General features: G+C 39.3%; 1 protein-coding gene across 1 annotated transcript; it reads right to left on the reverse strand.

Moving 5' to 3' along the window:
* Nucleotides 1-6,820: 6,820 nt before the first annotated feature.
* Nucleotides 6,821-9,890, reverse strand: LOC138153821 (small proline-rich protein 2D-like). Its single transcript, XM_069078241.1, has 2 exons — nt 9,737-9,890; nt 6,821-7,606 (listed from the first exon to the last, which is right to left on the reverse strand). Exon 2 carries the CDS (start codon nt 7,583-7,585, stop codon nt 7,247-7,249), a length of 339 nt encoding a protein of 112 aa, XP_068934342.1. The 5' UTR covers nt 7,586-7,606; nt 9,737-9,890; the 3' UTR covers nt 6,821-7,246.
* Nucleotides 9,891-13,895: the final 4,005 nt, after the last annotated feature.

Below are 13,895 nucleotides of genomic sequence, written 5' to 3' on the forward strand. Positions count from 1 at the left end.
CTTCTTAACTTTCAGCGAAATAGGAGGGTGAGGGGATAGAATTAGGGAGAAACTCTTAGAAGGGTGGTGTGATAGTAATGGCAATTAAAGATTCCCCTGTATTGGCTTGGTTTTCAAATTGATTGTGTTAAAACCCAGAGTTTGTTAATCCCACCTGTGGGATGGGCTTGTTGATGTGAAAAGAAAGTCCTGAACTGGGAGGAGCTGGTGATGTAGATTTAGAGAGACACTAGAGAGAGGCGGAAGATCTTTTTGGAAGCAGCACCTCGTGGAGAGAGAGAGACTAAGAGAATTGCTGGTGGCTGCTTTGAATTGCCCTGGACTTTTGAGACCTGCCCCCTGAGCTGCCAAGGACTGAGGAGACATGGCTGTTTTGCTGGTACTTTGTCTGTCTGTTTTGATGTTGTTTTGCCAGATTTGTCCACTGGTGAAAGACTGTCCTTTTGTTGAAGAAGTCCTGGAACCTGGCTGTTTGCTAAGAAGGCCTGCGACTGTCCTGCAGACAGAGAGTGAATACTGTCCACTGGTGAGGGACAGTACTGTTGTTGCGGGGGTCTGGAGACTGTCCTGCAGACAGAGTGAATACTGTCCACTGGTGAGGGACAGTGCTGTTGTTGCAGGGGTCTGGGAGCCTTTCTGTTGGTTCAGAAGCCCTGAAGAAGGATTTTCTTGTTGTATGTTTACAGAAATCCTGGGAGAGGGCTTTGCTAATGTGTTCAGGGGTTCTAGGACTGTTCTACAGACAGAGGATAAATTCATGAAGGGACTGGCAATGTATCTTGTGGCTTTGCTAAGCCTTGTCTCCCCAGGAACTAAGATTGCTGAGAACTTGCCTCGTGTCAAGATGAAGAAAAGACCTCCATTTGGGTATTAAGTGCTGTGTTTAAACTTGATGTAACTCTGGGGTAGATTCAATTGTGATCCAGGGGTGGGGAACTTTTGACCTTATTGTGCTCTGTGATTGACAAATGAAGGTACTTCACCTATGTTTGGAAACTAATCTCCATTTGAGAAGAGGGGCTTTGTGGTGGACTTAATTAAGGTATAGCCTAGGGGTGGAGAAGTATTTAGAACAGAGACTTTGTAATTGATTGAATGATTGGAAGGTCCTGGGGTGGGGTAGTACTTGGAGATTATTTAATCACACTTAGTAAATGCTGTATTTTGAATGATGTCACGTTTTGATCTTCTCTGTTCTTGGTTTGTCACTGAATAAAATAGAGAGCACCTATGCTGGTATTTTGAACCTGGGAAGTTGCCTTTGCTTGATATTACATTACAGGTGGGCAAATTAAAGAATAGGGGAATAAGGAAAGGAGGGATTCTTAGAAGGTGTTTGGATTAGGGAGACAGGTTAGAAGTCAATTAGACATTTGAGGAGGGATAAGGTAAAAAAGAGGGAGAAAAGGATAAACAGTAAGAAAAATAGGATGAAGGGAAATGCACTACTTGTGGTTATAATTTCAAATGTGGATGGAATATACTCACCCATAAAAAGAAAATGAATAGAAGAATGGATTAAAAACCACAATGCAACAATATGTTGTTTATAAGAAAAACTTTTAAAATGAGAGATACATATAGAATAAAAATAAAGGGCTGGAATAGAACTTTCTATGCTTTAGCATAGAAAAAAAATGTTTAATGTAAAAAAAAGCAGGGTAGGAATCATGATCTCAGACAAAATTAAAACTAAAATAGATTTAATTAAAAGAGATAAACAGGGAAACTACATTGTGATAAAAGGCACCATAGATAATGAAAAACATCAATACTAAACCTATACACCAAATACTATAGAATCTAAACTTTTAAAGGAAAAGCTAAATGAATTACAGGTGGAAATAGATAACAAAACTATAACAGTGGGGGACTTCAACCTTCCCCTCTCATAACTACATAAATCTAACCAAAAATAAATAAGAAAGACATGGAGGAGATAAATAGAACCTTAGGTAAGCTAAATATGATAGGTATCTGGAGAGAATCGAATAGAAATAGAAAGGAATACACATTTTTCTCCACAGTACATTGTACCTTTACAAAAATTGACCATTAGGGCATAAGAACTTTATAGTTCAATGAAGAAAAGCAGAAATACTAAATGCATCCTTTTAGATAATAATTCAATAGAAATTATATTTGATAAGGGACCATAGAAACACAAATAAAAATTAATTGGAGACTAAATAACCTAAGCTTATAGAATGAATGAGTTAAAAAAAAGTTATGGAAACAATAAATATTTTTGTTAAAGAGAATGATAATAATGAAATAAGCATTTAGCTTACACCAATAAAATAGCAAAAAGACAGCCAATAAAATAAAGAGCAGAATTGGGTATGGAATTTTTAAAACTAGTAAAAGAACAAATTTTAAATCCCCAATTAAACACCAAGTTGGAAATCCTAAAAAATAAAGGTGAGATTAATAAAATTGAATGTAAGATAATCATTGAATTAATAAATAAAACTGGAAGTTGCTTTTATGAAAAAAGTTAAATAGATAAATCATTAGAGAGAGAAAAAAAAACCAAATTAGTAGTATCAAAAATGAAAAGGGTGAATATATCACTAATGAAAATGAAATAAAAAAATTATTAGGAATTGTTTTGCCCAATTATATGCCAATAAATTTAACAATTTAAGTGAAATGGAAGAATATTTACAAAAATATAAACTGCTTACATTAACAGAAAATAGAGTATCTAAATAAACCTATTTTAGAAAAAGAAACAAATTAACTTCCTAAGAAAAAAAGCATCAGGACCAGATGAATTTACAAGTTAATTCTGTCAAACATTTAAAGATCAATTAATTCCAATAATAAATACTTTTTTTTGGAATAATGGGTAAAGAAGGAGTCCTACCAAACTCCTTTTATGAAACAAATATGTTGCTGATATCTAAACCAAGAAGAGTAAAAACAGAGAAAGACAATTATAGACCAACTTCATTAATGAATATAGATGCAAAAATTCTAAATAAAATACTAGTCAAGAGACTACAACAATATATAGCAAATATTACATATAATGACCTAGTGGGATTCATACCAGGAATTCAAGGATGGTTTAACATAAGGAAAACTATTGACATAATTGATTATATCAATAATAAATGTGACAAAAATCATATGATTATTCCAATAGATGCAGGGAAAAGTTTTGACAAAATACAGCATCCATTCCTATTTTTAAAAATTCAAAAGCATAGCTGTAAATGAATTTGTCCTTAAAATGATGAGAAACACATACCCAAAACATTCAGTAAGCATTATTTGGAATGGGGATAAACTAAAAGCCTTCCCAATAAGATCAGGAGCAAAATAAGGATGCCTGTATTATCCCATATTGTATTAAAAATGCTAGCAAAAGGAATGAGAAGAAAACTAAATCGAAGGAATAGGAATGGATAATGAGGTAATAAAACTTTTTCTTCTTGCAGACAATATGGTGATATACTTGGAAAATCCTAGAGTTTCAACTAAAAAGTTAGATAAAATAATTGTTTTAGAAAACTATATCTATATATATATATATCAGTATATAAAATAAACCTACATAAATCATCAACATTTCTATGTATCACCAAGAAAACCCTGCAAAAAAAAAAGATAAGAGTGGGATGGATAGGCAGAGACCATTGTCGTGGCAGCAGTAATGAAGGGCAAGAGTCTTCAGTTCTGCTCCTTGCCCCACACCTCCCAGTGTGGCAAAATCTTGAAACTTATCAAATCTTCAAGCCAATTTGCCAGGCACCACTGGAGGTAAATAGGAGCTGAAAAGGCCCATGAAAAGGAAGCATGTGTTTATCAAGAAGGCTCAGCAAAAGATTTTGACCATATAGGGAGCAAAGAACCTCAACGCTGAGGAAAGAAAGAGGTTCAATGAACTCACTTACTCTGACCCAGCCATGAATGAGGGCAAGGGAATTTTTTCTCATGGGGGAGTAAGCAGTGTCTTGAGAGCTTCCTGAGTGACCTTTTATGTAATTTTTTTCTGTAATAAATGGATATGGTTCAAATCTGCCTGATCAAAGAGCTGAAAATGTGTTGAATAGTACATCGCCAGTTTCTTGTCTCACTCAAATGGATTGTAATCTCCTTTAGGGCAGAGACTATGCTTTATTTTCCTTGTATTTCCTCCCAACTCCTAGCATAATGTTTTATCCATCCTTGCTATTTGGATTAACTGGAGAATTTTATAGGAAACCATTGCATAGGACCACTTTCTCAAAGAGAGTGCCTTTTGGCAACATCTTTGCATTGCTCTTATTCTGCCTAATAGGACGGAAGAGATTCTCCATGCTAAGCATGCCCATACTCTTAATTCAGTCCTCAGATGTCATAGACTCAAGGCTCTTCACCCTCTTGGTGGTCCTCTTCAAGAGCAATTAGGTTTCCTCAAATTATTTCCTTCCTTATCTTGGGTATCAGCTTCCTATTAGCCACTTTGTTCTGTCATTTCTGGTGCAAAGGCCATTCTCCTTAACAGAAAAAAAGAAACAAAATAAGCATTGAGTGACTCGATTGTCAGTTATCATTATTTCATTCACTCCAAGGAAATGTCCTATCCTTTGACCCTCTTTTTTGCGTCCAATGCTACCAAAACAAAAAAGTTTTTTGTTGTTCTTTACATTTCCTTCACCGTGTTCAACTCATTCTGATAATTATCATTTCTGCACTATTTTTATGGGACTATGAGAGAGAGACAGACAGAGAGAGCACAATCATCTGCAAACAAAAAATCATGCACCACCACTCCCTCCACTTCAGTCTTAGCTTTTAGCCTTTTCAAGTTGAAGAATTCATGAGGTAGCTGACCTTGATGCCATGTTTATCCTCATTGAAGGCTTTTGACAACATAGCTGAAAACATCATGCTAAAAAGCATGGGAGTAAGCCCACTGCCTTGTTTCACTCCATTGGTCACTGGGAAAGCATGAGAGCACCATCCATTATCCAGAACCCAGGTAAGCATGCTGTTGTGAAACTGTCATTAAATGCTGATGAACTTCTCTGGGCAAATGAAATTTTTACATAATTTTCCATTAACCCTCACAACTGACCTTGGTCAGATCCGCAAATATTGTGTACAGACCTCTGTTCTGCTCCTGTCATATCTCCTAGAGCTTTTGAGTAGCAGATGTTGTATCAACTGTTCCTTGGCCCTTTCTGAAGGCAAACTGACTCTCAGGTAGATGACCATCTTCCAGGTGAAGGATCGACCTATTAAGGAGGCCTCTGGCAAGAATCTTGCCATCAATGACTAAGAGAGAAACCCACCCAAAGCACTTTAATGATTGTTACTATCGACATAAAACTGAATTTCATCTGTGCAGCCTCTGAAGCTGAAATTCAACAAAGTGTGGATTCTCTGCTGCTTGTGCTAATTTTGGCATAACAATACCAACAAAACATCAGCCAGTACCCCACCATTCATATGTAGAGCCATCGGTTACAGTAAATGATGACTTTTTGAATGCTGTGGATAAGTTCATTTATCTTGACTGTATGCTTTCTAGGGATACAAACTCATTGTTGTATGCCTGTGAAACTTGAACAGTATACCAGCACTATGCCAAGAAACTGAATTTCTTCTATTTGAATTGTCGTAAGAAGATTCCGAAGATCACCTAGCAGAACAAGTTACCGGACACTGAGGTTCTTTCTAGAACTACCAAGCATTCAAACTCTACTGCAGAAAGCACAATTCTGATGGGTTGTCCATGTTGTACGAATGCTAAACAAATGCTTGTCAAAAAGACTGTTTTATGAAGAACTCCCACAGGGCAAGCACTCATATGGGGGTCAGAAAAACCTATACAACAACACTCTCAGGGTCTCTTTTAAGAACTTTGGAATTGATTGTTCAACATGGGAGACACCCACAGGAATGCTGAGCATGGCATGCCTTCATCAGAGAAGATGCTGTGCTATGGGCGGCTAGGTGGCTCAGTGAGTAAAGCACTAGCTCCAGAGTCAGGAGAACCCGAGTTCGGTTCTGGCCTCAGACACTTAACACCCCCACACACAAAAATACTAGCCGTGCAACCTTGGGCTAGTCACTTAACCCCAATTGCCTTCCAAAAGGCACAAAAAAAAAAATGCTGTGCTCTATGAGAAAGCAGAATTGAAGTAGCTCAAAAGAAATGCAAGATGCGCAAATTTAGAGAATCCACCGCAAACTTCCACATGGACTATTTGTGCCCGATCTGTGGTAGAGCTCATATTCTGAACTCATTTTGGTCTGATCAGCCACAGTCAGATGCATTGTAACATAGTGGTGTCATATTGGTCCTCTTTAAGAATGAAGGACAACAACTAAACCAACCATGTATGTATGTGTGTGTACATATACACATACATATACATACGTGTATGCATATGTATATGAAACTAAGAAAGATGAGAGTAAGCCAAAGTCAATTTACATTAGGGAAGAATAGTGTCATAAAAGACCACTGGACAGCAAGAAGAAAAGACTGAGATTTTCATTCTACATCAAACCCTTGCATACTGTGTGATCTTGAAGAAGTCATACAGTCTCATAGTGCCTCAGTTTTATCATTAAAAAATAAAGATGACAGTGCCAGTCTTGCCCTCCTCAGAGGGTGCTTGTCAGGAATACATGAGATATCATAAGGGATGTAAAGCAAGAAGTGCTATGTACAAGGGAAATGAGCCTGTTATTCCCATTGATAGAGAGAGCCTAGATTAAGTCATGAAAAAAGGATGGAAAACACTCATCAGGACAGATCTGACACCATCTGAAAAATGGAGGGTGAGGACAAGGAAGGCAAGAAAAACAACAACTCAAGTTTCCCCATGAAACATAAGCTTTATTTGAAGGAGGAGGGTTACAAGGGCGCAGGGAATGGAAATCACCACCCAGGTTATAGCACAGAGGAGAGCTCATGCAGTGGCAGGGGGCCAAGGAGTCTGGTCTCTCAGGATTATCCTTCCATTGAGGTTCCCGGAAGCCTGGAGTAGAGTGAATTGGTACTTTCTCTACAGTCTCTCATCCCAGGAGATGTGAAGACAGGGGTGGAGGATGGGAGTGAGGCAGAGGTCTCATCTCTGAAATGACTGCAACTCTAAGACCAAAAGTTCTTCTCCTTGACTTTCCTTTCAGGGAAGAACAAAGGCAGAGAAACCTGGAGATTCAGAGGCAGGGGCTGGGAGCTCAGATATCCATAGGACTGCTCAAGCTCCCTGTTTCATGGTGCTGCCAGCATTAGGCACTGTTACTTTCTCTTGGGTGGGCACTGCTGATGGCAGGGTGGAGGGCATGGGGGGTATTTCTGCTGGCATTGCTGTGGTGGGCATGGCTCAGGGCATTTGGGAAGGCATGGCTCTGAGCATTTTGGAGAGCATGGCTCAGGGCACTTGGGAGGGCATGGCTCAGGGCACTTGGGCTGACAAGGCTGTGGGCACTTGGGAGGGCATGGCTCAGGGCACTTGGGTTGGCAAGGCTGTGGGCACTTGGGAGGGCATGGTTCAGGACACTTGGGCTGGCAAGGCTGTGGGCACATGGGAGGAGGCTGGCAAGGCTGTTTGCACTGCTCCTGATACTGGTAGGACATCTTTCCTGGATCTTAGTGAATCTGAAAGAAACAGAAGACAGTGTTCACAGTCAGGTACTTTTAAGGGCAGGATGGGCTGACCCTCCTGTTGAACTAAGTATGATCTTAGAAATCTTGGATGAAATTTTAGGGTTTCAAATGCTACTTGACTTGGAGTTAGAAGACCTAAATTCAAATCCTGGGTCTGACAATCACTAGTTGTGTGATTTGTGCAAGTAACTTAATTTTTCTTATACTTGGTTTTTCTATCTCCAAAGTAGGCATAATAATATTGCCTTATTTATCTACTTACTTCATGGTGCTGTTATATGAGGAAAATTCCATATAAAATTCCATGTAAAGTGCTAAAGTGAGTTGATGTCATAATTTCTCCCCTCACATCCTTCCCCCAGCACAGCATCACAGAAAAGCTACCATGGAATCCCAATGCCTAAAATAAGGAGCGCAAGTTCTAGCAGATCCTTCCTAGTTGGTAAGGATTCTAATTCAGGACAAGCAATAGATGATTTGTGGGTGACCTGCCAAGTTAAGCTCAGTCCTTTCAGTAGGTGATAAATTTTGGAAGCCACAGCAACTCATAGAGACCATGGATTGAGATATGGACAACCAGGAGGGAATCCTCATACCAATGAAATTGTGGCTGTTGAGGGGACTTTTTTCTTATTGTTATTCTAATTCCAATGGCACTCCCCTGCCTTCCACTTTTCCATGCTTATCTACTCCTTGCTCCCTCTAGCTAACTCCTCTCTGTCCTCAGTTCATTTTCTAAATATTTTAGGAACCCCCAGTTCATAATGGTAACAAATACCACAAGTAACCTATAGGGACAGTGAGCAATTTATTCCACTTCTCTGGATCTGTTTCCTTTCTATAAAATGAGAAGGTTGGACATGTAGGGTAGAGGAAGAAACATTGCTCTGGAAGGTAGAATACACGTGTCTGAGTCAGTCAATCAAGAGGCATTGAAGAAACTCTTATTGTGTACCAGGAATTTTGCTAAGTTCTAGGAATACAAAGAAAGACAGAAATGTGTCCATGCCCTCAAAAAGTTCACATTATAATGGGGGGAGAAAACAGGTACATAAATTGGTATATATAGGATGCACACATAGTCTAAGAAAAGTAACCATAGAGGGGAAGGTTTCTCTGAGCCTTAGTGTCCTCATCTGAAAAATGAAGGGGCTGAGGATAGACCAGATGATATGAAAGGTCCCTGACACCTCTAAGAGAATTACAAATAAATGTTTGCTGAATGGATGCTCAGTGGTTCTATGATTTTATATATGGTTTCTGGGCATCAATAAAATCTTGGAAGAAAAGAACCAAAGTCCCTGAAATTCCTACTAATTAATGATAAATCCACAATACTATCATCACCACCACCACAAGTCCTTATATGTCACAAGCTTTATGGAGACAGTGCCAGAGGCTCCCATGCTGCCCCAGGAGCTTGCCTTCAGAAGGGTGACTCTGATGACCCAAGGAGAGTTTCTGCTAGCTCCATCCCTTCTAAAGCATCCTTTAGTTCAAGGTCCTTCCTAGATTTTCCTGAGTCTCTTTACTTCTTGTACAAAGTATGTTTCAAGACTACCCACAAGCAAGCCAACAAAAACAGTCTATTAAGACTCTTCAACAACCTTTTCATGAACACCCCAAACCAGACAACCAACCCCTTGAGCTTCATTGAACAAATGATGAAGATTCAGATCAAAAAGGAATCTTGAACATTGTCTAATTCTCATCCCTCTTTTTATAAGTATTTAATGTGAAATTATCTAGTTGTGGTATTTCATAGAAACATACAATGAACAGTCAGTTGATAAACATTTAAGTGCCTACTATGTGCCAGATGCTATGCTAAGCACTGGGGATACAGAAAGAAGGAAAAGGCATTCCCTGACCTTCCAGGACACAAGATCACTAACAGATTACTAAAGACCTTATACAGAAGAAGAAACTCATGCCAAAAGAGGGTGACTTCCTCAAGATTCCACAGCTAGTTAGAGGCAGAGCAAGAACTAGAACCCAGAATCTGGGACTTCTGATTCCCAGGCCAAGTCTCTTTCCACTCAACCAGACTGCCTTTTCTGCCCTTCAGCCTCCAAGAGAAATCCAAACCCCAAGATTAGCCTTGAAAACTCTCAGACTCACCAGATGCTCCAATGCAGACGAGGACCAGGTGGCTGATGGATGACTGTGGTGTCAGCAAGAGCCCCTTTATAGAGCTGAGAAGTCCTGCCCAGAGGAAGTGGGCACAGTCCCATCTCTGCAATCCCAATTATCTCCTTAACAAAGTGTAATCCACCTGCAATTCTGCAAATGACTTGCCACCTCATTACCAGAACCTCCCTCTTTTGCAAACCTCCCTGGGGCAGCTGCCTGCCTATGAGTAATTCATCCAAGGAGTCCCTGACTTGATTGGAAGACACAGAATCAACTGAATCTAACCCATCCTTTCCACTACTGAAAGCATTGGGGTATCTAAGCTTTGTAGTGGGTAACCTAGAAGTAAAAGTTATTCAAGAATGATAGGAGGGGGCAGGCTAAGTGGCGCAATGAATAAAGCACCAGCCCTGGAGTCAGGAGAACCTGAGTTCAAATCCGACCTCAGACATTTAACACAAAACTAGTTTGTGACCTTGGGCAGGTCACTTAACCCCAATTGCCCTACCTTCCCCCTTCCAAAAAGAAAAAGAAAAAAGAATGATAGGAAAATCCGTGCCTTGACATGGAAAGAGCACTGATTTGGGGGCCAGAGAATCAGAATCTGAGAGCTGGAAGAGACTTCAGTGCCCATCTAGTTCAATCCATGCATTAATGGAAGTCTCACTCTAACATCCTCATCAAATGGCATCCACATTCTTCTTGAAGACCTCCAAGAAAAGGCAATCCATCACCTCTCACAGCAGCTCATTCTTATTTTGATTAGCTTTGAGTGTAGGAAATTTTTCCTTTATGTGAAGCCTAAAGTTGCCTTTTTGCAACATCTTTGTGTTGCTCCCATTTTTACCCAATGAGACCAAAGAGATACTCCATGCTAAGCATGCTAACATCCTTAATTCAATCCTCATATGTCATAGACTCAAGGCTCTTCATCCTCTTTGTGGTCCTCTTCAAGAGCAATTAGGTGCTATCAAATTATTTCCTTCCTTATCTTGGGTATCAACTTCTTATTAACCACTTTGTTCTGCCATTTCTGGTGCAAAGACCATTCACCTTAGATGAAAAAAAAAGAAATGAAATAGGAATTGAGTGATCCTTATTATTGTTGTTGACAATTATTTCATTCACCCCAAGGAAATGTCCGATCTCTTCTTTGACCCCCTTTTTTTCTTCCTTTTTTGTTGCCCTTACATTTCCTTCACCATCTTCAACTCATTCTGAGCTTTAGCATTCCTGCACTGTTATATAACTGGGTTTTCCTCTTATATACATCTTCTATTATATGCACTTCTTTTCATTTTCTATGCCTTTTTTTCTTTAACATTTAAGTTGGTTGGTGAATTGCCTACACATTCACATTGACCTTTTCAGACTAAACCCAGTTTTTCTCCTAATTGGGATTTCTTTTTTTCTCTTTGTGCCTTCTGAATTTCATTCTTTAGCATTCCCTTTGAGCTGACTTTCCCTGAAGCATGTTATTCCGTGGAATCCTAAGCCTATTTTTCCCCCTGAATTTAATGAAACCTATTTTCCCAAAACTGAAAGTGTTTGTCAGATTAAGCCTAGAGATCTTATTCTGTTCTGTCCCAAACTTCAGGATGGAGCAATCACTTCCTTCCAATTCTCACACTATTTCCACCTCAACAACGGGTCCCTCCATGGCAGTAAGAATGAAATCCAGGATACCCCTGGAGGGTTCCTCCATTTTTTGAAAGATTAAATTATCATTGAACAAGTCAATAAGTCATTACCTCATCTGTTCTTGGTAGGAAGAGAACTCAAGCAGATATTTCAATAACTGAATCATCATTTTATCATGCCTTTGTACAAGATTTGTAATGTGTTTCTTAAACTCCCTCTATTTCCTCTTTCTGTCCATCTGGAATATGTCCCTAGTTTCTCAATATTTTCCATTATCTAGTTAGGCATTCATTCATCACTCATTTGATTATTCATTTATTGATTCAATAAACATGTAATGATTATCTTCCATAGTTTTAGAGGCATCCCAGTGGCCCAGGGGATAGAGTGCTGTACCTGGAGTCAAGATAGATCTAAGTTCAAATTCAGTCCCCAGACACTTTTACTAGCTCTGTGACTCTGAACAAGTCACTTTACCACTGTCTGCCTGTTTTTTTTTTCAACTGCAAAATTGGGATAATAACAGCACATATCCCAGGGTTGTTTTGAGGCTCAAATGAGATATTATTTGTAAAGCACTTGGTATAGTGCCTTATCTTATCACTCACATACTAAGTCCTATGTAAAGGCTTATTCCTTTCCCTTCCCGTCCCCTTCAGGGCTCAGTGTTAGGTCTTAGTGTTGGACTCTCTTAGGTATGGATTAGAGACAGTCCCTCACTTCCAAAGCTTGATAGTTTCTTTAACTACATAATTTACTTTATACTATACATTAAAACATTGGTTTGCAGTTGCTGAACATCTGGAAAGGCAGCAAAATAACCCAGGAAGGTACTTGGCAATTGGGAAAACTTCCTTAGGATTAAAAATAAATTACTGCCAAATATTCACAATTTGAATAATTCCCACATAGGGAGTAGAATGGGTTTGTTACTGTCTCCTAAAACAGAGGGACTAAGATGGAGATTGGGGGTGAAAAACTTTGTCCCTTGGTGTAGAAGTCAAAGGACTTGGGTTCAAATCCTGACTGTGACTCTGTATGACCTCAGGAAAGTCACTGAGTCTATCTGGACCTAAATGTCCTAAATTATAAAATTAGGGGTTTGAATTCCTCCTAGCTACCAGTCTATGTGTCTGTTTAATAAAACAAATAGGATGCCACAGAAGGAAGTGAGCCTCCTGACACTAATAACAGCTGACATTTAGATAGCTCTTCTAAGTTTGCAAAACACATTACATCCTTTCATTATCTCATTTGAGCTGTGATCAACAAGTCTGTGAGGTAAGTAGTAGGGTTTTCATTAGGCCGATTTTACAAACAAAGAATTGGAGGCTCAAAGAAATAAAGTGGCTTGTCCAAGGTCATAGAACAAGTAAATGTAGGCAGTAGGATTTGAACTCAAGTCTGAACACCAAGCCCAGAATTTTCCACTATATACCCCATGCTGTTTCTTATTAAAAATAATCAAACGGGGGGGAGAGGGCTCGAAGTGACATAGACCACTTATCATAGAGTTAAGAGGACCTGAGTTCAATCTGGCCTCAGACACTTACTGTGTGAACCTAAACAAGTCACTTAACCCCAAATGCTGTTGCTGCTGCTGTTGATGATGATGATGATGACGATGATAATATTCAAGCAGGTCTTTGAATGACTATTCTTTGGAAATGTTAGAGAGGGAATGCTGGTCCAGGTGCAGTTTAGGCTTCTGAGGATCCTTCCAAGTCTGTGATTTTGTGAAATATTAACTGCTGACCAATTATTAATGGTCATAGAATCAGAGTCATAGAATCTCAGAATTGGAATAAACTTGAAAGGTCATTTCTAGTCCAACTTCCTTTCCAATGAGTAAGAAAAATAGCTAGCATTTATACAGTGCTTTGAGGTGAGGTGCTTGATACATATTATCTCATTATTATCTTTTCAATTACTCTGGAAGGTTGGTGCTATTATTAACATGTGTCTGTCTCAGTTTTCTTATCAGCAAAATGGGAAAAATAATAGCACCTACCTCCCAGGATTGTTATAAGGACAAAAATGAGATTTGTAAAGCATTTTGCCAACGGTGTAGAGCAATTTAAATGCTAGCTGTTTTTATTTTATCAATGAGGAAACTGAGGCAAAGAGAAGTTATGGAACTTCCCCAGAGCTGCACAGTTAAAAAGTGTCTGAGGCTAGATTTGAATTCAAGTCCTCTTGACTCCAGGACCATGGCATTCTATCCACTGTCCCACCTCATTGGATTGGATGTATCATTTCTTACACACAGTGTTCCCAAGTAGCCAGCCAGCTTTTGCTTGAGTACCTGCAAGGACACTACTTCAATCCACACAACATTTTTAAAAGAATGATGCAACTTAAAGACTCTCTCTCTGTCTCTGTCTCTCTCTCTCTGTGTCTCTCTCTGTCTCTCTGTCTCTGTCTCTGTCTCTGTCTCTGTCTCTCTCTCTCTCTCTCTCTCTCTCTCTGTCTCTCTGTCTCTCTCTCTGTCTCTCTGTCTCTGTCT

Source organism: Petaurus breviceps, unplaced genomic scaffold, assembly GCF_028583685.1.
Source record: "Petaurus breviceps papuanus isolate PSGF00001 unplaced genomic scaffold, PetGlider_PUasm1.0 91023, whole genome shotgun sequence".
In the NCBI taxonomy this organism is placed as follows: Eukaryota; Metazoa; Chordata; class Mammalia; order Diprotodontia; family Petauridae; genus Petaurus; species Petaurus breviceps.

Coding starts and splice junctions, on each gene's coding strand:
- LOC138153821 (XM_069078241.1), bottom strand. CDS start 7,585: ATGTCCTACCAGTATCAGGAGCAGTGCAAACAGCCTTGCCAGCCTCCT.